The sequence below is a fragment of the Nomascus leucogenys genome, chromosome 8 (assembly GCF_006542625.1).
Source record: "Nomascus leucogenys isolate Asia chromosome 8, Asia_NLE_v1, whole genome shotgun sequence".
Taxonomy (NCBI): Eukaryota; Metazoa; Chordata; class Mammalia; order Primates; family Hylobatidae; genus Nomascus; species Nomascus leucogenys.
Window position 1 is genome coordinate 21,032,072 of NC_044388.1, and position 23,015 is coordinate 21,055,086.

The 23,015-nt window shown below is 37.7% G+C and overlaps 1 protein-coding gene across 9 annotated transcripts in view; it reads right to left on the reverse strand.

Annotated features, from left to right (window-relative positions):
• Positions 1-23,015, reverse strand: part of ANKRD28 (ankyrin repeat domain 28) — a 194,319-nt gene that overhangs the window by 39,813 nt on the left and 131,491 nt on the right. For 7 of the 9 annotated variants that reach the window (XR_004031290.1, XM_012508548.2, XM_030816857.1 and 4 more), the window contains 8 exons: positions 14,252-14,394; positions 10,792-11,004; positions 7,976-8,054; positions 6,932-7,046; positions 5,547-5,629; positions 4,621-4,684; positions 3,089-3,157; positions 1,343-1,483 (listed from right to left, as the gene is read on the reverse strand). Coding sequence is in view for 8 of the 9 variants with exons in the window: in XM_012508548.2 (XP_012364002.1) it covers positions 1,343-1,483; positions 3,089-3,157; positions 4,621-4,684; positions 5,547-5,629; positions 6,932-7,046; positions 7,976-8,054; positions 10,792-11,004; positions 14,252-14,394 (907 nt within the window). In the remaining variant the exon portion in view is untranslated. The remainder of the gene's footprint in view (positions 1-1,342; positions 1,484-3,088; positions 3,158-4,620; positions 4,685-5,546; positions 5,630-6,931; positions 7,047-7,975; positions 8,055-10,791; positions 11,005-14,251; positions 14,395-23,015) is intronic. The other 2 variants (XM_030816861.1, XM_030816860.1) reach the window with 1 other exon arrangement.

Sequence of the window (23,015 nt, forward strand, 5' to 3'; positions counted from 1 at the left end):
AGCAGCATGATTTATAATCCTTTGGGTATATACCCAGTAATGGGATGGCTGGGTCAAATGGTATTTCTAGTTCTAGATCCTTGAGGAATCGCCACGCTGTCTTCCACAATGGTTGAACTAGTTTACAGTCCCACCAACAGTATAAAAGTGTTCCTATTTCTCCACATCCTCTCCAGCACTTGTTGTTTCCTGACTTTTTAATGATGGCCATTCTACCTGGTGTGAGATGGTATCTCACTGTGGTTTTGATTTGCATTTCTCTGATGGCCAGTGATGATGAGCATTTTTTTATGTGTCTGTTGGCTGCATAAATGTCTTCTTTTGAGAAGTGTCTATTCATATCCTTTGCCCACTTTTTAATGGGGTTGTTTGAAAAACCCCTAGAATTTTAGCCACAATCCAACATAAAAAAGTTACTTATAAAAACGGTTTTGAAATTAAAGAGTTTATACTAAATTAACATTTGTGAAGAATCAAATTATGCTTCTTATTTTGAGGGTGAAAAGTAAATGTTAAAAACTGAATAAATAATTCTGTTATATGAAGTACATTTTATAACATCTTTCCCCAGAAACCATTACTTATTTCTGCCAATGGTATTTTTACTTTTCACTGACCCACACCATGGGGAATGACCAGACACTGAAAATCTCTTCTGTTTTCAATGAGTTTATTTTCGTGCAAGAAGAAAAAAAATATGTATCAAGGTATTATAGATAGGTCTGATAACTTTAGGTGAATATTATTATACTTATGAAAGTTTATGCATTATTTATTCTTGTTTTCACTTATTCTTGGCCAACATTTACTTATTCTGTCATCTAATTTACCTATTTAAGCAACATGTAGTACCTACTATGTGCCAGATTCTGCCAGTTCAATTACTACCTTTTGGACACCAATTTACAAGGGTTCCTTGCAAATCTGAACTGTCTACCTCTGAAGGATACCTGTATTCCAATCTCTACCCAATCTTCTGATGACATCACTCATACATCTCCTCTCTCCCTTTCCCCATGATACAGTCATGGCTGTAGCCTCTGAGAAGTCAGGTGGAAAAAAACATAAAAGTGATATTAAGATGCTCTTTGGCAGGCAGGACAAGAAGGGACCTTTATCTTTCTTCCACCAGATCAGCTAGTAAGGCTGGTGCTGAGAATACGTAGTAATAACTATGATTTATCAGTAACTATGAAACCAATTTATTTCCCAAAATAGACTTAGGGCAAAGATAATCAACAAAAAATACAAAGAGGAAATACAAATTTGCAACAAAAACATCCATATGGAAGATGCCAGTTTATAGAAATATTGATCCTCCACTCACTCCTACGGTACTTACTTGCCATCTGTGTCTGATGTAGCTGCATAGTGCAGGGGTGTGCAGCCTCTTTCATCAAGGTCATTCACACTTGCTCCTGATCCCACAAGAGCAAACAGGCACTGGTAATTGCAGTTGGCAGCAGCGTAGTGCAGTGGAGATCTTTTGGGTCCAAGTTAATACAAGAAAGATAAAAGCCAGAGACGTAACTAGTAAACAAAAGCATAGTTGACTCTTACTCCTCCCAGTTACAAATACTTTATTTACAGTGAGACTTAGACTATCATATACTAAGTCTTGCAGAGGACTGGACATAAAACTAGAAGAAGAAAGCAAGGTGGCAGAGAACCTTTAAGTATATGAAATAAGATGAAAATGCAGTTATTTCATTGCCTCCAGGCAGTAGCAGCAATCCCAGTCCCAGTCCTTTGACTGACTTTCAAATAATCTTCATATTCTGCTCAGAAATGTGAAAACTTTCATTTTAGGAAAGTTTCCCCTACATTAATAAAAATGTTCCACAATACGGAGGTAGCAATTTCTATTCATGTCTCAGAAGAGGAACAAAAGGTAAGAGAAAAAAATAGAAGAAACTTTAAAAAAATGCAATTAACCCTGAATTACTTTCAACCTTCTAAACTCAAAATATTTTTCAGAAGCCCTCTCTGTTATTTGTAGTATAGAATGCCTGAAGTATTAAAAATTAATATAAACTGGATTAAAGTATAATTATAAAAGCAAATTAGCTATAAAAATATTGCATTCCAAAGCCAAACAAAGTGATTGTTTTATTTTTGTGGGTCATTAGTTCTTTCCATTAAGGAGGCTTATGAGAGCAATCTGTTCTTCAAAGTAATTATGGTGTCAAATAGTTTTTATTTTCTTCTATTCATTTCTGATTTCCTACCATGCATAGTTCTTTTTACTTCTCTTCTGCACTGGTTCTATCACATGCATTGACATATATTCACACATTTTCTTCTGACATACACCCTTCCCTCTCATACACTTTGCTATGTATAATTCTCAAACTGTTTACACACATAGTTTTGCTTATACTGTCATCTCTTTCAAACCAATTCCAACTGCTTTCAATTCTTTCCTGTATGGTTCTAATGCACTCTGTGTCAATTCCTACTCTAAGTAACTTAACAGTCGTTTTAAATACTGCTACCGCAAATGCTCAACAATGAGGCCTGCTGAATGACTACAAAGACTGTCATTTCACAGCTGCCTTCCTGTTGTGAAATACTTAGTGGGATGTGTGGATATATGTGTGTCTGAGATTTATATAGAAGAGGAGAAAGAAAAATTACACATATATATTTATAACCTATTTCCTCCCTCTTACTACTGCTCTGGAACAAGATACGGGCAGTAGAATCCCTCACAAAGAAATGACTTGGAGAAAGGAGAACTATATCATTATTTTCTAGGTATTGTGAGTTTCTTGAAAAAACAGTTCTATGGGGCTTTACATTTCCATAGTCATAATTATTGAAGGGGGGGAAGTGCTATCAAGTACAGAGGCATTTATAAGGCCAAGGCTGTGGTTGGTAGGCTAGGGCTGTGGTAGGGACTCAAGAAGAAAACTGTGGGTGAGAACGAATATTTGGAAGTTGCTGACTTTACCTGGGACTCTCAATGAATCATGATCACAATGTACAAGATGCTAAATTGTTCAGTTAATTTTCAGAAGCCAGTTAGAAGGTCAATCAAGTTAGTAAGTAAAAATAAGCTCCATAAAGAAACTGTATCATACCCTACCTCCCAAATTTGTCCTTTTTATTAAAGTCTGCACCAGTATTCAGCAGAAGGTTTAGGCACTCCAAATTCCTATTGAGAGAAAATACAGTTAGAAAACTTAATTGACAGTGATTTTATAATGAAATTGGTAGGTTTAAAGGAGCATGAAAGCATGTTTTTATATGAAGATAAATGTGACAAAAATGACGATTTACGTTCTATGAAGAATAAAACATTAAAATTCATCTTATCTAGAATTTAGAAAGTTATATACTTACATATTGGCACACTGAGGAAATAACACACGATTCACGTTGTTATTGTTTAAAAGGAAGACCACATTTGCAAAAGAGATTCTGAGGAGGCCTTAGGAAACAACTTGCTTATAGGTTTTTTTTTTGTTGTTGTTTCTTAAAACAGAGCCTCACTCTATAGTTCAGGCTAGAGTCCAGTGGTGCAATCATAGCTAACGGCAGCCTCCAACTCCTGGACATAAGCGATCCTCCAAGTCTCAGCCTCCTGAGTAGTTAAGCTTACAGCTGTGAGCCACTGCATGAGTCCTGTCGGCTTTCCCTTATCTTCTCCTATATTATGACTGTTTACATATATGTATCTTTAGTTAATACTGGAGGAAGGATGTAACTTAAATATTTCTGTAATTTAATCAACATCAAATTACTATGTTACAATGAAAACTGTCAAGCGATCAGACACTCAAGTCTGTTGTCCCTCTCTCTGTAGGCAAGTTACATGGAAGTTAGGTTTTAACTGGAAGGTTCTCTGGCGACTTTGGAAGAATAAGGAAACCAGTCACATGCTCACAATCCATCTCTACAACTTAGACTCTGCTGGTGTACTCTTGGTTCAACATACTCGTCCTCTGAAATCACTGAAAATTTTTAAGAAATTATCACTGAGAATAAAGTTTTTGCAAACTGTCCTTTTGAGAAATCATGAATTAAATGGCTTATCACAGATCTAAATTATCAGAAGCATTACATAAGAAGCATGTTCCAGAGGCCATGAGTTTTAGCTGAAGTTTGTTGCTCATTTGAACCACCTGCCTAATTTTCCCTGGTGGTACTATTTAAAACTTAGTCCAAAATCTTCCAATCTCAAACTTTCCTCTTCCTAGTAGAGGTTAAGACACAGCACAAAATGAACATTTTTTTCCTGGGGAAAAAAAAATTTTAACAAATCTACTTAAAGAGTACTTGTATTACTCAGAATATTCCCAGTATTTTGATGTTCTCATTTGAGAACATACTTTTTAAAGAAATAGTTTTACTTATCCAGAAATTATGTTCTTTTACAGAAGGCAGTATTTCCTTTCGTAGGTTTATTCTCTCTCTCTCTTCACTCATAACCTACAACTTGGCTGGAATAAGATGAAAAAAAGTATTCTGCCACCCTGGACTTTTTTTCCCAAACAACTCCTGTTTTGTTTTCTATTTTCTGGCAGCCCAGAATTAATAAAAGAGAACAAAGATAAGAGAAAACCTGAAATGACCAGCTATCTTTTTCTTAAATAAATAAAAATACTATTAACGTACCCTCCAGCTGCAGCTGCATGTAGACAAGTCCTGCCAAAATCATCTGGGGTATCTATATCAAATCCTACAAGAATGAATACATCTTATTTATAACAGACATATTATTTTACACTAAAGAACTGTGTCATGAAACGTCAAGAATCACATCCTCCCCTCCAATCCCAAACAAAACTATGGGTTCTTAAGTGCTAGAGTGCCTGTTTAAAAGGCAATAGGATACAATGGAGTATTATTTAGCAACAAAAAGAAATAAAGTACTGATACTGATCCATGAATAACCCTTGAGAACATTATATTAAGTGAAACAAGCCAGTCACAGAAGATCACATGTTGGGTGAATCCATTTATAGGAACTGTTCCGAACAGGCACATTTTATAGAGATGAAAAGTAGATTAGTGGTTGCCTAGGGCTGAGGGAAGAAAGAAATGGAGATTAACTGCTAATGGTCTTTCTTTAACAGGGGATGAAGAGGCTTTTTGTATTTTTTTTTGAGACAGAGTCTCGCTCTGTCTCCTAGGCTAGTGTGCAGTGGCACAATTATGGCTTACTGCAATCTCTGCCTCCTGGGTTCAAGCGATTCTCCTGCCTCAGCCTCCCAAGTAGCTGGGATTACAGGTGCTCGCCACCACGCCCAGCTAATCTTTTTTTTGTATTTTTTTTTAGTAGAGATGGGCTTTCACCATGTTGGCCAGGCTGGTCTTGAACTCCTGACCTCAAGTGATCTGCCTGTCTCGGCCTCCCAAAGTGCTGGGATTACAGGCATGAGCCACCACGCCAGACCTGAACCCAACACGTTCTAAAAGGGGTTATTAAATTATCCATACTGGACCCATCTGCATTAATTTTTAAAAAGCAGGAGAGAGACCATCTTAAAATTTTGAGGGGTTTGAGGAGACATACAAAAGGCTGCAAAGGTTACACTTACCTGAAGAAAGAAGTTTTCTGCAGCAATCTGAGAAGCCGCTTAAGGCTGCCAAATGGAGGGGGAACATTCCATGTATGCCACGCCTAAAGTTAATAGAACAGGACAGTATCTTCATTTTAACCCAAGAAAAATACAATCAATTAAATACATTACAAAGAGACCACTTAAGTGAAAGATAACTAAGAGTCAAAATGTCTAACACTTTGGAGAGTAATTTGGTTAAAGGTTGATGGTGGGCATAACTTATTATCCAGCTATTTTTCTCCAAAAGTCGGGTTTCTCACCTTCAGCACTACTGTCATTATGGACTTTGCTGGGGAAACGTGAGAAGCCATTCTGTGCATGCAGGCTTATAGGCTGTCAGCAGCATCCCTGGGCTCTACCCAATGGATGTCATTAACATTAACACCTTCCTCCCCAAATTGTGACAACCAAAAATGTATCTGGACATTTGCTTAGGGAGCAAAATTCACTACCCTGTCACCCCACCATTGAAACATTTCCATAATGCAACATGTTCAAGAATATTTATTGCAGTAATTCTGTAATAGTGAGAAACTGTAAGCAACTTGTATTTGCAAATAAGGGGAATGAATATATTGTGAAATCTTTATACAATAATTCTGTAAAATAAATGAACTAGAGCAACTTGTACAGATGTGAAAGAAGGCCTAAATTTGTATCTAGATGGCTAAATTAACAAGCGCATGTAATTTTTTTGGAAAAAGTTACAAAACAGATAGGTGCAGTACCATACCATTACAGAAAGTAAAAAAGATTTAAAACTTGTTAATGAACACACGTAAATGTGATATAAAGAATGATAAACGTAAATTTAAGTATGGTGTTTCTTGCAGAGCATTAGCAGGAGGACTCATCTTTCAAACAAAGTATTACAATGGGAACTTTAATATATAAAGTAAATACAAGTGAATTGTTCTGACCAAAATGGGGTGGGAGTAAGAAATCCTTCGTAGGATTCCAAGGAATCCCTGAGCTTGGCACAGCACAGCTTGAAAAGTATTATCTACAGATAGTATTTGGATGAAAAAAAAGCATCTGGCACATACAGCTTTCTGGGATTTTTAAGTACTTCTAGGTTAAAAATAAAGAGATCACAAAAATTAACAGCTCTGATCAAAACTGCGTTATTACTCAAAGTGAGAAAGAACTGGGGTAACATACATAAAAATACACTGGCTTACCAAATAAAATTGTATTTAAACATTTTAACCTACCACTTTGTCAATACAAAAGACAGTTCAAGCAATGAATATAACATTGAGGATAAAATCCACATTTCCACGTGAAATGTCTAGAAAACTGCAGTTCATTTCCCTTTGTGCTTGCCTGTATCAGTTATCAACACCTCGGTAAGTACTTACTTTGCAGTGTCAGCACCACTTGTAATAAGGGTGTTGATCAGCAGCTCATGGCCATACCGTGCTGCTATGTGCAAAGGGGTATTTCCATTCTTATCCTCACAGTCGATTACAGCTCCTGCAATATAGGACTGTCAGACACTGGACCATATAAAGGTCAAGTCAAACCTACTACATGAAAAGTAATAAAAAACGCTGTTCACATGCAAACTAATAGATATAGCAATTTTAACTAGATTTCATTTATAGCTCATTTATCGGGCCAGGCAATGGATTTACAGCTTCTATACTTAAAGCAATTGTGTGAATTAAGCATAAGATTTTACTAGATTTTTAAATTGACAAGAGGGTTCTGGGGTCCAATAAGTTTGGAAACTACTGTATTAAAACAAAATTAAACACGTTTCTTTAGAACAAGACTTCAGAACTTTAATGTGCATACTCTTTGTCATCAAGACTGCATGCAATGCTTCAAAAAGTATTGGATCGTGAACCTATTTCAACTTTTCCCCTGCAAAACCATAGCACCTATTATCTTGAGGATAAGTTTCTTGGAATATGCCTTGGAAAACACTGATTTAAAGTAATACACCTAAAAGTTCTTTTGATTTAAAAGTTTAGCTTGCCTGATATTAATTTAAACACAAAAGAATACAAACTCAAGAAATTAAAATCCTGAAAATAGTTGCAGGTACTCAACAGGGGAAAATGATAAATGTATAATGTATATACAGAGTACACACATTAATATATAATACAAATTATGGTAGAAAGTAATTTTCTATTTAGCAATATTGAAAAAAGCTAATACTAACTGCTGAAGAAATAACACAGTTCAGGGAAATAAAACATAAAAAACGAAAGTATGAAAGATACAGCTACATGGTATTTTATACTCTTTAATATTTTATTTTCATGAGCTCTGAAATCATGTATTAAAAATACACAACTGCGATGACAATTTCTCAATACCATTCATTTGGTGGATGTTTTTACTACATTTAAGAAAAAAACAAAAAAAACAAAAAAAACAGAAATACTTTTTACCACTCTGGATAATGGTTTGTGATCGGGAGAATCTACCGTGGAGAGCAGTCATATGTAGTGGGGTTTTCCCATCTTTACTCTGGGGGGAAAAAAAAAATTACTCACTCTACTATATCCGTAAAGTGTAATCCTTAGTTTTACTTTGAATACCCTCTTGCATCTTTATTTTTATAACTATTTTACATGAATTAAGTTTAACTGAGGCCTATGGAGGTAAAACAGCTGTTTAAAATTAGGAATTAATTTTTTTAGCATGTGCATCATAAAACACAAATATGCAAAAATTCCTTGCTTACAGTTTATAAAAATTGGGAGTGGGACAGTAAGGATGTGTCTCCCAAGTTTCAGATTCAAAATTTCACACTGCTGCGTTTCCATTCTAAGAAATTCTGAATCCCTCCTTGACCAAGTAAAGTGAGTATTAGAATTAACCTTGTGAATTTTGTGTGGATACATTTAAAAAAATAAATACAAATAATTAAAACTACATATATTTGTTTATAGTTATGTGTACTAAACATTTTCTCAAATCACTTAAAATAATAAATCAGACTGGCTGCACACATATATATTTCATGTAGAAGTTCTAAAGGAGTTCCAAATATGAAGAAAAACAATCCCTGATTTAGGTTATCTTTTCTTCTGATTAGGTGGTGTCCTTTCTTTTCTAAAATCTTTCAGTTAACTAAAACATACATGTTACCAACGCAAAGGAAATAAACTACTTAGCAGCTTCCTAATCTCACAGCAACATTCATCAACATGCCTTCTGCATAGCTACTAAAATGGAAATGTCACAAGTATTCTAAGTTTATGCTAAGTGTTTAGATATTTTTCTGGGCCCTGATTATCCAAAGTGCAGGAATTCTTCAAATTAAAATAAGCAGTTCAAACTTGTAATAAATAAACCTTCTAGTAATTACTTAAACTATAAAAAATGTTACTAGGTGATTTGACCGAGACCTAAAAACTTTTAAAAAGATGGTTTAGCTCTAATCATATTAGGGCATTTTATGACATCTCATGACTTTTCTTCCTTGGGTATAGTATGTATACATTTTGTCCTGTAGTTGAGAGAGGGCAATTGAAAGCAATGACCTAATTACAGATGGATTTGTTGCTGTTACAGCTGTCAGAATTGACCCGTGGCATCATTAAAGGCTTCACTGAAGTTAGGTAAGAAAATCTGATGTAATTAAAATGCTCTGAAAATCACATTTTAAGCTTAAACATTTTTACTAATCCTAAATGGCTCAATTTTGTGTCTGGTGTTCTTCATACCACCAGATACAGTTTGGCAAGTGCTCAAAGGATGAATTGATAAAATTAATACAGCAACAACTAAAGAATTCTCAAAAATCTAAAATGATTATATATTATAAAATAGCAATGCTCAAAATCTGGATTGCATGTGCTCTCTTATAAAATTATACAGCAAAAGCATATTTATTTGGGTCCAGAATATTCATTCATTTGAGGCAAGGTCTCACCTGTCGCCCAGGGTAGAGTACAGTGGTGCGATCATAGTTCACTGTAACTTTGAACTTCTGGGCTCAAGTGATCCTCCAGCCTCAGCCTCCTGAGTACCTAGGACTACAGGATAATTTTTAATTTTTTTTTTGGTAGAGATGGAGGTCTCGCTATGTTGCCCAGGCTGGTCTTGAACTCCTGGCCTCAAGTGATCTTCTCGCCTTGGCCTCCTAAAGCACTGGGATTACAGGTGTGGGCCAGACTGTATCTGGCCAAAATTTTCATTCGTTCTTTATTTTTTGAGACAGGGTCTCACTCTGCCACCCAGGCTGGAGGGCAGTAGCATGATCTCAGCTCACTGCAGCCTTGACCTCCAAGGCTCAAGAGATCCTCCCACTTCAACCTCCCAAGAAGCTGGGACTAAAAGCGTGAGCCACCATGCCAAGCTCATTTTCTATTTTTTTGTGGAGCCAGGTTATGCTGTCCAGGCTAGTCCTGAACTCCTAGGCTCAAGTGATCCTCCTACCCCAGCCTCCCAAAGTAGTGGGATTACAGGTAGGAGCCACTATGCTAGTCCAGAATTTTCACATATTTCTAAAATCCAAATGCTTACTCTTGAAAGTGATTCTAACAACAACAACAACAACAAAAAACAAACAAAAAGCAACTATTCCTTATGTACAATACACTGACAGTTTTTTTCCCTAACACTGTGTAAAATTTGAAAAGATCTGTAGAGTGAACATCCGTATACATACCATCTAAATTGTACCACACCATAGAGTATTTTACTCTATGTCTTTTATTGTAGATTCATCTATCCTTCCATCCACCCAGTTATTTGATGCTTTTTAAAATTAGATACAGACATCATACATGTCACCTCTAAATACAACATTAACTAGGGTTAAACATCTGTTTAGTATTTTCCTTCTAAGAGAAAATTTATATGCTATGAAAGCATACAAATGAACCACCTTATCAGTTTTGACAAATGTATATAACATAAACCCCTGCCAAAATACAAAACATCACATAAAGTCCCTTCATGCCCCTTTCCCAGTTGATCCCTCCTCGCAATGACAATAATTGTTCTGATTTTTTTCAATTATAGATTCTGGAACCCCATATAAATGGAATTTTATTGGTTCTAGAACCTTACGTAAATGGAAAGAATGTAATACTACTGAGTAAGGCTTTCACTCAGCATAATATTTTAAAGATTTATCCATGTTCTTGAGTTTATCAATAGTTCCTTTTTATTGCTGAATGGTATTCACCATTGACGTTGTTTTAACAGTGACATATGAAATACTTAAAGCATAGATTCTGATTTTGTTCCTTACCTTCATATTGACATCGGCCCCATTGCCAACTAGAAGCTCTAAACACAATGCTCCATGCGTTGATGCAGCAGCAAAGTGCAAAGGAGTAAATCCTTTTTCATTCTTTTGATTTACAATAGCACCACAGTCTATAAGTTCATTCACCACAACATCTTGTCCATTATAGCAGGCTACATGAAGAGGTGTATTTCCATAGGCATTTGGTTCATTCATCTATTAGAAGGGAAAAAAATCTGAATGTTAAAGTAGTTTTGCTAATTATCAATGTTGTGAGCTATTTTAGCAACCTGTGATTGCAATCAAATTACTAAAGTGAGAAACGGAGACAGGATAAATACAGAGATGAGGCTTATAATTCTAAAGTTGGTTTAAAATAATAAACCCTTGACAAGCGTTTTGGTATTACATTGATTTTACACATTCAGGGACTATAATTCACATATACAATGTCTACTTCATGACAAAACTGAATAATACAAAAGAGATATTTTAGGAAAATGTAAACTAATATATTTTTAAAGGCAGTCTAGGTAAAGGATTTACTATAGAATTAATTATAATCATAAAAAATGAACACAAACTGAAGATTCTGAGGTATATTCAGTAACATGCATATTTTCAACTTTTTCATTTTGCAGTGACGAAGGCTAACCTTAGTAATAAAGTACAGATCAAGATTTAAAAAAAAAATGAATGGCATATTCTATTTATTTAATTCATTTTTTGCCACAAACTTGGGCTCTAAATGTTTTCCAGGGTCATATGCAGGTATTTTATCACAAGTAAAAAGAGTATGCTCAAAAATGAGAAACAATTCATGTAATTAAGGGTTTTGCTTTTCTATTTCTTTTTTTTTTTTTTGAGACAGGGTCTCACTCTGTCGCCCAGACTGGAGTTGAGTGGCACGATCTCAGCTCACCGAAACCTCTGCCTCCCAGGCTCAAGCGATTTTCCTGCCTCAGCCTCCTGAGTAACTGGGATTACAGGCACATACCACTACCAACTGGCTAATTTTTGTATTTTAGTAGAAACGGCATGTCACCATGTTGGCCAGGCTGGTCCTGAACTCCTGACCTCAAATGATCCACCTGCCTCGGCCTCCCAAAGTGCTGGGATTACAGGCATGAGACCCTGTGCCCAGCCTTGTTTTTCTATTTCTAATAAATAAGGGAATACTTTACATGATTAGTGTGTAGTAAAGAATCTGACCTCTCCCAAAGAGAGGTCTGTCCTTTGCCCTTGGCTTCAGGGAGGTAATCTATGATATACCTGATAAAAGAGTCTCTATTTAGAGTGGGAGCTTTGGGTCACCAGGTATCATGTATTTGGAGACTGAAATCAACCACATGGACAACCAATCAAGCCATGTAATGGAGCCCCAATAAAAACCGAAAATGAAGCTCAGGTGAGCATTCCTTGTTGGAAATACTTCATTCATACTGTCACACACTGATGCCAGGGAAGGAGAGTAATGTGTTCTGACTCCGTGAGGAGGGGACAAGGGAAACTTTGCCTTTAGAATACTCCTGCACTCTACCCTATGTGTCTCTTCTTTTGGCTGATCTCAGTTGGTATCTTGTCCCTGTAATAAACCACAACTGTGAGTATAAAGCTTGTGAAGTTTGTGAGACTTTCTGGTGAATTATCAAACCTGAAAGTGGTTTTGAAAGCCCTCTAAACTTATAGTTGGTCATAAGTAAAGAGTGGCCTTGTGTGGAGACTCTGGACCCTAATCTTGTAGTTGGCCCCAACATAATGCAGCTTTAGTTAACATTTTCTTTTCTTGGATCACTGGTAATAGAAATCAGAGGAAGAAAAAAGTTAACACTTAATTTTAATCAAAGTACCTAGATTTTTTCACAAGAAGGTAGAACACAGACAAGGAACAGATTCTCCCTCACAGCCTCCATAAGGAACCAACCTTGCTGACACCTTGATTTAGAACTTCCATACTTTAAAACTCTGAGAAGTTAAATTTCTATTAGCCCTCCAGTTTGTGGTAATCCTCTAGGAAACTAAAAAAAAAAAAAAACACAAAAAAAACCCACACAACTGGGGGCCAGATGTTACTAAAAGGCTGTAAGTCTGGCCACTTATTTTGATGAACAAATAGTCACCAGAGTTTACAAATATAACTGTCAATAAAGTCAGTTTTAAAAATTGCACTAGAATGGACTTGAAACAGTAATCAGAAACAAAGTTGCCTCATTTATCTAGATCAAGGGTCTTTTAAGATATTATTTCACTCTGCTCAAACAGAGGTACAGGAATTGAGATTTTTGCAACGTCTTCTTGTGATCCTCACACTTTCAGTATTTATTAGTTTGTTTCAGGCAAAGTGTTTCACATGGTCCATCAGTTAACAGCCTATTTAGCCCTACAGTTCTGTCATGTATTCTTTGTCCAACAAGGCTATCGCCTACTTTTCTTAGTTTTTTGTAGCTGATCTAAACTGTATCCCTCTAGCAGATCCTTATGCTGTATCTTCTAATTTACTGTTTTAAAGAACCAATGAGTTCTTCAAAATGTGTGTTTTGAAGAATCAGTGACTTTGTCAGAACTCTCCCTGAAGTAAGAATAAATACGCTGAGTGGGCTGGGCGTGGTGGCTCATGCCTGTAATCCCAGCACTTTGGGAGACCAAGGCAGGAGGGTCACTTGAGGTCAAGAGTTAGACACCAGCCTGGGTAACAGAGCAAGACCTCATCTCTACAAAAATAAAAAAAATTAGCCTGTAGTTCTAGCTATTCAGGAGGCTTAGGTGGGAGGATCACTTGAGCCCAGGAGTTCAAGGTTGCAGTGAGCTGTGATTGTGCCACTATACTACAGCTTGGGAGACAGAGACTCTGTTTAAAAAAAAATAATAAAATAAATAAATAAATAAGGGAGTAAAGTACTTATGTTTAAAGGATGGCTTGTGAAAAGCTACAGGTATTCTAAGTTATCTCAATTCAGGAATCAAATATATCCAAATAAAGCAGCATCCCCTTTTAACCAAATAGAATTATATAGTAAGGAATACTTACACTTGGTGGGCAAAAAACCTCTTGTTTTCCTGCCTAGCTCTTGCCAATATTCTGTAATGCAAACTGCTATAATCATTTTAAGAGAGTATCAGACTAGGCAAAGAAGACTAACAATAACCCAGCTATCTAATAATAAAAATGTGTCTGATCTGCTGATTCCCATAAGTGAAATGAACTACAGGGCCTAGAACGTGATATAGAAGAAAAACTGGCAATAAAATACCTTTGAAGTGTATTTTACCTTTTAACATGCTTTGACTATTTACATGCCTTGATCATAAATCAGTGCATTAGATATTATGTAAAGGACTATAAATATCCAATTAAAACATGAAAACATTGTATAATTTCTTAAACCTGAAATAACTTGTCAATAATGTAATAGTAAGTATAAAAGGGCTCCATAATTTTATACTGTTCAATTAATATACCTACATCAACTCCAAGATCTAGAAGGTACTTGACTACGCTGATCATTCCACTAGAGGCTGCTGCATGAAGAGGTGTATAAGACTTTTTATCCTTGCATGTCACTTCAGCTCCATGCGACACAAGCAATTTCACTACTTCAATGTGACCTAAAAATGTGTTTTTGAAGAAAAAAATTGAGATGAGCATATGAAAACTATTAAATATAATCCCAAATATCTTTAAGCAAATTTAAAAAATGCAAAATAGATGATGTATGACAAGTCATCAATGAATCATGTTAACTTGAGAGAGGATAGAAGGAAAATTCTAAGACTTCAGGGGTGGCCATAATGGCTCATGCCTATCATCTCAGCACTTTGGGAGGCTGAAGTGGGAGGATCACTTGAGCCCAGGAATTTGAGACCAGCCTCGGCAACACATTGAGACCCTGTCTCCACCAAAAATAAAAAAAAATTAGCCGGGTATGGTGGCATGCACCTGTAGTCTCAGTTACTTGGGAGGCTGAGATAGAAGAATTACTTGAGCCTGGGAGGTTAAGGCTGCAGTGAGCTGTGATCATGCCACTGCACTCCAGGGTGGGCAATGGAGCAAGGCCTTATCTCGAAACAAAACAAGACAAAAAAATAGAATTCAGGATAATTTTGATAAGTGTTGGCAGAGATAATTAGTAATTAAAAAGAATGTTGGCCCTCTGTATACAGTGGTTCCATATCTGCAGATTCAACCAACTGCAGATTGAAAATATTTGAAAACATAAAAACAGTAAAAAAAGAAAAAAAAATTAAAAATGCAGTACAACTACTATTTACATTGTATTAGGTATTATAAGTAATCTAGAGATGAATTAAAGAACAGGTTATATGTACACACTATGGCATTTTATATAAGGAACTTGAGTAACTTCTAATTTTGGTATCCAAAGGAGTCTGAAACTAATACCCTAAGGATAACAAGGGACAACTAAAATTCCTTTGATTATTTTGCTCAGTGATAACCCTGCAACCTATCATCTTCCTTTTGCCTAGATCTTGTTTTTTGTCTAAGGTTACTTTTAATACATTCATAAATTCTAAAGTTGGCTTTTCATTTCTAATGCTGGCATACCATATTGTATGTACTTTGCTTTATTGTACTTTGCAAATATTGCATCTTGTTTCTTAAAAATTGAAAGTTTGTGGCAACCCCATGTCAAACAAGTCTATTGGCATCATTTTTTCCATCAGCATGTGTTCATTTCATGTGTCTGTGTCATGTTTTGGTTATTCTTGCCAATATTTCAAACATTTTCAATATTATTTTATCTGTTATGGTGATCTGTGATCACTGATCTTTGACATTCCTACTGTAATTGTTTTGGGGCATCACAAACCGCACTCATATAAAGTGGTGAACTGATCAGGCACGGTGGCTCACGCCTGTAATCCCAACACTTTGTGAGGCTGAGGCAGGCAGATCACCTGAGGTCAGGAGTAGAGACCAGCCTGGCCAAAATACTGAAACTCTGTCTCTACTAAAAATACAAAAATTAGCTGGGCATGCTGGCACACACCTGTAGTTCTGGCTACTCGGGAGGCTGAGGCCCGAAAATCACTTGATCCCTGGAAGTAGAGGTTGCAGTGAGCCAAGATCATGTCACTGCACTCCAGCCTGGATGACAGAGTGAGACTCTGTCTCCAAAAAAGTGGTTAACTTAATAAATGTTGCGTATTCCAACTACTCCATTTCCCCATCTATCTCCTCTTCAGACCTTCTTCTTCACTCAGACACAACAGTATTAAAATTAGGCCAACTAATAACCCTACAGCAGCCCCTAAGTGTTCAAGTGAAAGACGGTTGCGCACCTCTCACTTTAAATCAAAAGCTAGAAATGACTAAGCTTAGTGAGAAAGGCATGTTGAAAGGTGAGACAGGCTGAAAGCTAGGCCTCCTGTGACAAAGTTACCAAGTAGTGAATGCAAAAGAAAAATTCTTCAAGAAAATTAAAATTAGTCCATACCAGTGAATGGACTAATGATAAGAAAGCTAAGTAGCCTTACTGATGATACAGAGAAAGTACTAGTGGTCTGGATAGACGACCAAAACAGCTACAAAATTTGCTTAAGCCAAAGCCTAATCAAGAGCAAGGCCGTAACTTTCTTCAATTCTATGAAGGCTGAGAAAGGTGAGGAAGCTATAGAGGAAAAGTTTGATCGAGCAAAGCTTGATTCATGAGGTTTAACGAAAAAAGATGTCCCTGTAACAAAAAAGTGCAATGTGAAGCAGCAAGTGCTGATGTATTAATAGAAGCTGTAAAGTTATCTAGAAGATCTAAGATTATTAATGAAGGTGGCTACATTAAACAACAGATTTTCCATGTAGATGAAACGGCCTTCTATTGGAAGATGCCATCAAGGACTTTCGTTGCTAGAGAGAAATCTATGCCTGCCATCAAAACTTCAAAGGACAGGCTGACTCTCTTGTTAGAGGCTAACGCAGCTAGTGACTTTAAGTCAATGCTCATTTACCATTCTGAAAATTCTACAGCCCACATGAATTATGCTAAATCCACTTTGCCTATGCTCAAAAATGGAACAAAGCCTGGATGACAACACATCTGTTTATAACATGGTTTACTGAATATTTTAAGCCCACTGTTGAGACATACTGCTCAGAAAAAGAAGATTCCTTTCAAAATATTACTGCTTATTCACAATGTACTTGGCCACCCAAGAGCTCTTATAGACAAGGAGATTACTGTTGTTTTCGTGCCTGATAACACAACAGTCACTCTGTTGTCCCTGAATCAAGAGTAATTTCAACTTTCAAAGTCTTATTATTTAAGAAATAACATTTGACGTGGATATAGCTGCCATAAATAGTGATTCCTCAAAGTAAATGGAAAACCTTCGGGAAAGGATTCATCATTCTAGATGCCATTAAGAACATTCCTGGCCAGATGCGGTGGCTCATGCCTGTAATCCCAGCACTTTGGGAGGCCAATCACCTGAGGTCAGCCGTTTGAGACCAGCCTGGCCAACATGGTGAAACCCTGTCTCTACTAAAAATACAAAAATTAGCCAGGTGTGGTGGCGGGTGCCTATAATCCCAGCTACTTGGGAGGCTGAGGCAGGAGAATCACTTGAACACAGGAGGCAGAGGCTGCAGTGAGCCAAGATCACACCACTGCACTCCAGCCTGGGCAACAAAGTGAAACTCTGTCAAAAAAAGAAGAAAGAAAGAATATTTCTGATTCATGGGAGGAGGTCAAAGTATTAATATTAACAGGAGTTTGGAAGAAGTTGATTCCAACCCTCATGGATGACTTTGAAGGATTCAAGACTTCAACGAAGGAAATAACTGCAGATGTGGTAGAAATAGTGAGAGAACTAGAATAAGAAGTGGAGATTGAAGATGTGCCTGAATTGCTATAATCTCATAAAATGTGAACGGATGAGGGGTTGCTTCTTATGGATGAGTAAAGACAGTGGTTTTGTGAGATGGAATCTACTCCTGAAGATGCTGTGAATGTTGTTGAAATGACAACAAAGCTTTTAGAGAAATGACTCCAATTTTGAAGGAAATTCTACTGTGGGTAAAAATGCTATCAAACAGCTTCACATGCTACAGAGAAATCTTTTGTGAAAGGGAAGAGTCCATCGATGCAGTACATCTTTGTCTCATTTCAAGGAACTGCCACAGCCATCCAAACCTTCAGCAACCATTCACATTGAGGCAAAACTCTCCATTAGCAGAGATTATGACTTGCTAAAGGCTCATATGATAGTTAGCATTTTTTTTTAGCAATAACATTTTTTAATTAAGACAAGAACACCGAAAATTAATAAAAAAGAAAAAAACAAAGACCTGTACATTGTTTTAAATGTATTGCTATTGCACACTTAATAGACTATAGTATAGCATAAACATATTTTGTAATTAATTAATTATTTTTAGAAATGGGGTCTTGCTGTGTCACCCTGGCTGAAGCGCAGTGGTGTGATCACATCTCACTGTAACCTCAAACTCCTGGATTCACGTGATCCTCCCACCTCAGCCTTCTGAGTAGCTAGGACTACAGATGCATGCCACCACACTGGGCTAATTTTGAAATTTCTTTGTAGAGACAGGGTCTTGCTCTGTTGCCCAGGCTGGTCTTGAACTCCTGGCCTGAAGCAGTCCTCACACCTTGGGCTCCCAAGATGTTAGGATTATAGGTGTGAGCCACTGCAGGGAGACTAAACATATCTTTTATACGCACTGGGAAACCAAAAAATTTTTGTGATTTGCCTGTTGCGATATTTACTTTGTTGTGGTAGTTTAGCACCAAACCCACAATCTCTCTGATCTCTGCCTTACTGGAATCGTTTCAATCTGGGGGTTTCTGGGGCTTGTTTCTTCAGAATGTTAGCTCTTCAGAACATGCAGCCAAAAAACTCTTTTTCCTTATAATTTCCACCAGAACTTAACCAACTTGGTCTACTCACCATTGTAACCATGAGGAAAGGGTTGGTTATACTGAGTGATGGTTAACAATCAACTTCCAAATCTCAGTTTCTTAAACAACCAGTGTTTTTATTTCTCTCTCAACCATAACAGGTTGGCAAGAGGGCTCTGCTCAGTTACTCAAGGACCCAGGCTCATGTAACTGACATCATCTTGAATGTGGCTGGTCACTGTGCCAGAAGGGGAAACAGACTGCAGAGTTTCCCATCAGTAATTAAATGCTCCAGCCCAGACTGATGTTGCTTTCATTCATTAGCCAGAACTAGTCCTAGGCCCCACCCAACCACACAAGAAGGCCAGGAAGGGGGCCATGTATCTGGAAGGTGAGAGGACCATTATTCTCCTTTCATAACTTGTCACTTTTTGTCAGATTAGATTATACAGTGTTTTCTCCTTCTCCCACAATCCTTCCCATCTCTGTGTCTTTATTCATGAAACACCTTCTTTATGTGGAATGTTCTGCTTGGATGTCTCCTCCCAATCATTACTATTATACTAATCCTTGAAGAAACATGTCAGATCCAACCTTTCCTGACCAACCAAATCAACTCTCTTCCCTAGAAACCCTATAAGCCTTGTGATGTTTCTTAAACGGAATCGTTAATTACTAACTCTTTAATTAATTTTTGTGCATGAATCCCCAAATATATACTTTCAGAAGGCTGTTCTACTTCTTGATTATGTTCCACAAGACCAAGAGCAGCATAAAAAACAAGCATCCAATATATACTAGTTACACTGAAGAAATTGCTCGTGATGTCATTTTAAAAATCCCTTCATAGAGAATGAGTCTATAAAAAGTTAATAAACGAGGCTTTCAAACAGAGGCACCCCTCCCTCAAAAAAATAAAGCCAAGATACTGCAAGATGCATAAAGAATCAGGCAGATTCAGTTGTTTATATATAAATTATCAATTAAAGTAGATATTTACAGCCTCCTTCTCCCCATTTTAACATGAAAAAGAAATATGTACTATTATGTTTCTAGAAAAGAAATAATGCAATGAGGCGTTAAGGTAATTTTTAAAAATCAATTAAAAATTTTTTGAGACAGGGTTTTGGCTCTATCACCTTGGCTGGAATGTAGTGGTGCGATCACAGCTCACTGCAGCCTCAACCTTCTGGGCTCAAGTGAGGTGTGTGCCACCACACCCAGCTAATATTAAATTTTTTTTTTTTTGTAGAGAGAAGGTCTCACTATGTTGCCCAGGCTGGTCTTCAACTCCTGGGCTCAAGGATCATCCCACCTCGGCCTCCCAAGGTGTTGGGATTACAGGCATAAGCGACCATGCCCAGCCCAAGGTAAAAAGTATTTATTCAGTACCTTCTGTGTCAAAGTCATCACAATAAGGTAATTTGAAGTTAAACTTGGCTGACTATTTCAAAAAGTACTGAAAGCAACAGGAAAGATGAATGTGTAAAGGGATCTTGACAAAGGTTGATGGCAGGAGCAAGCACAAGGTGGAAGAAGAAAATGATCAATTCATTTGGAGATGAGGTGGGGCGCTAGGGAACAATGACAAATAATTCAATAGCGTAAGTATAAGAAGTGGGGCCTAAAAGGAAATTAACGGAGCCTCAACCAGGAAATGGAAGGCCAGGGCTAATAAGGAAAGCTGGGATAAATAAATTACAAGACTACACATAATCCCCAATGTCTCTTACAATAACATTGATGAATTCTCTGAATATAACCTAGAGGTAACAATGCTTGTACTTTAGGTTTGTCTGTAAGAGAGGTGACCAGTCAATAGCTTCTTACTTTCACATATTTAACTCTTTAATCCTGTATACCTAGAATGGCTGAACAGTTTTAGAAGCTATATGTCGATATTCATCTTATTCTGTGCTTCAGGGAAGGAAGAGACAGAAAAAGGATAATTATAAATCTCTGCCTGGTTATGCTCATAAATTAAATGGGCAGTGCTATATGGTACTATGGTTTAAATGTGTCCTCTGAAGTTGATATGTTGGAAGTGTAATCCCCAAGGCAACAGTGTTAAGAGGTGGGAACTTTAAAAAAGATGAATTTGACTCCCCACAATGTGATGCTTCAAGAGGGCCCTCACTCGATGCTAGTGCCTTGATCTTGGACTTCCCAGCCTACAGAACTGTGAGGAAATAAATTTCTGTTCTTTATAAATTACCCAGTCTATGACATTTAATTTTAGTAGCACAAAATTGACTAAAACTTGTGGTGAGGTCCAAGAAACACAGAATATCTTTTTCAACTTCAACTGAGATGCCTAAAAAGTGACACTTAGCGGGTGAGAAACAACAAAGCCATTCTGGCCCCCTTGAAATACACACATTCAACTATTCTGGGAGCTCAACTAGAGGCAACCTGCAAAATCCCCCTGGCCTTCAGTTGTATGAAAACAGTTGTTTAGTCAAGCTTAATTCTTAGTAGGTAAAAGCCCTGATGCACTCTGCTTACCATGTAAGCCTCTTAACGTAAGATGTACAGCTTTACATCACATAACCTAGTTGTTCCTGTCTTGAAGAGTAAGCCACACCAGAATATTCAGAAAGACCAAGATGAAAAACTACAGGCTGTGAGAAAGGGACCTCAGGATGCAATACGGAACTTGCTTCTGGCTATTACCTTCAATTAACACAAGAAAATGGCCCAGTACATAACTAGCGGCACATATCTTTGGTATAAACCACCATGAACCAAGCTTTCAGCTTTAAAAATAGGGACATTTGCAGAAATTCAAGACCAGCCTGGTCAACATGGTGAAACCTCATCTCTACTAAACATACAAAAATTAGCTGCGCGTGGTGGCAGGTGCCTGTAGTCCCAGCTACTTGGGAGGCGGAGGCAGGAGAATTGCTTGAACCTGGGAGGTGGAGGTTGCAGTGAGCCGAGATCACGCCATTGCACTCCAGCCTGGACAACAAGGATGAAACTGTCTCCAAAAAAAAAAAAAAAAAAAAAAAAAAAAAAAAAGGGGTGGGGTGGGGTGGGGAGGGGACATTTGAAAAGGATGTTACATTTTTTTTTTTTTTATCTTCCTTTACACTCACACTAAAGGTCAGAGCTGCAATGCAATATGGATTCTCGGGCTTCTGCCCAGTGCATGGCTACATTTTCCTAGTCATGCAAGTGTGATGGGAGAAAGGCTGTACCTTAGCTGCGCTCAGTTCTCAGTGCTACTCCCGGAGAGAGCAGGACCCTGTTTAGGGTGATGATCCCATAGTGGGTAGAAACTCTGAAGTACAGAGGGACTCTGGATGTTGCCCGCTTAGAAAGGAAAGAGAGTTTGCCCCAGTGGAGGTCAAAAGCATCACTCCACAGTCTGAAAGGAGAGGGGGAGAATGTACAGTCTTCTAACACCCAGGGAAGTAAATTAAATTCACTGCAGAACACAGTTAGGATGTGCTCACTGAAAGCAGAGGCATACATATACAGGGTGGCAGAACCGCTGCTGGCCAAGGTGGAGGGGCCAGAACTGTATGTGGAGAGGTGGAAGATGCTTCATGAGCTAAATCCCAATCCCAGGGGAGCTGGTAAGACCACGGTCAACTCAGTGTTCACTGACAGACACACTTAACCTTATCTCCTATTTGGTCAGAGCAGGACAAGCAAAAGTGTGTTGTGAGGTATGGGGGAGAACATATGGTATTGGTCCCTGCAGTCATGGCAGTCAACAGATCCTTCGGCAAAGGGACACCAACTACTAGTACCTCATAGTATGCCACAGTTAACCCTAGATCAAGTTCGGCATATATTTCATTCTGAAACAAACGTTTTCCTCTCATGCCTTTGACAGAAGAGAGGCACTGGATTCTCGATGAAGCCAGGAAAATTCTGTTGAAAACGTCTGGAGGCACGCTTTTTTCTGATTTGAGGGGAAAAAAGTTTATTTTTACAAACAAGCCCAAATCCTTGTAGCAGATATGTGGAAAGTATTAGAAGAAAAAGTAGATGGCTGCTTTAAGACATCTCCAGACCAGGCATAGTGGCTCACACTTGTAATCCCAGCACTTTGGGAGGCAGAGGCAGGCCGATCACCTGAGGTCAAGAGTTCAAGATCAGCCTGGACAACATGGTGAAATTGTGTCTCTACTAAAAATACGAAAAAGTTAGCCAGGTGTGGTGGCAGGTGCCTGTAATCCCAGCTACTCGGAAGGCTGAGGCACAAGAATCGCTTGAACCTGGGAGGTGGACTTGAGTGAGCTGAGATCGTGCCGCTGCACTCTAGCCTGGGTGACAGAGCAAGACTCTGTCTCAAACAAAAACAAAAACAAAAACACATCTCCAGTATTACATGTTTGCTAA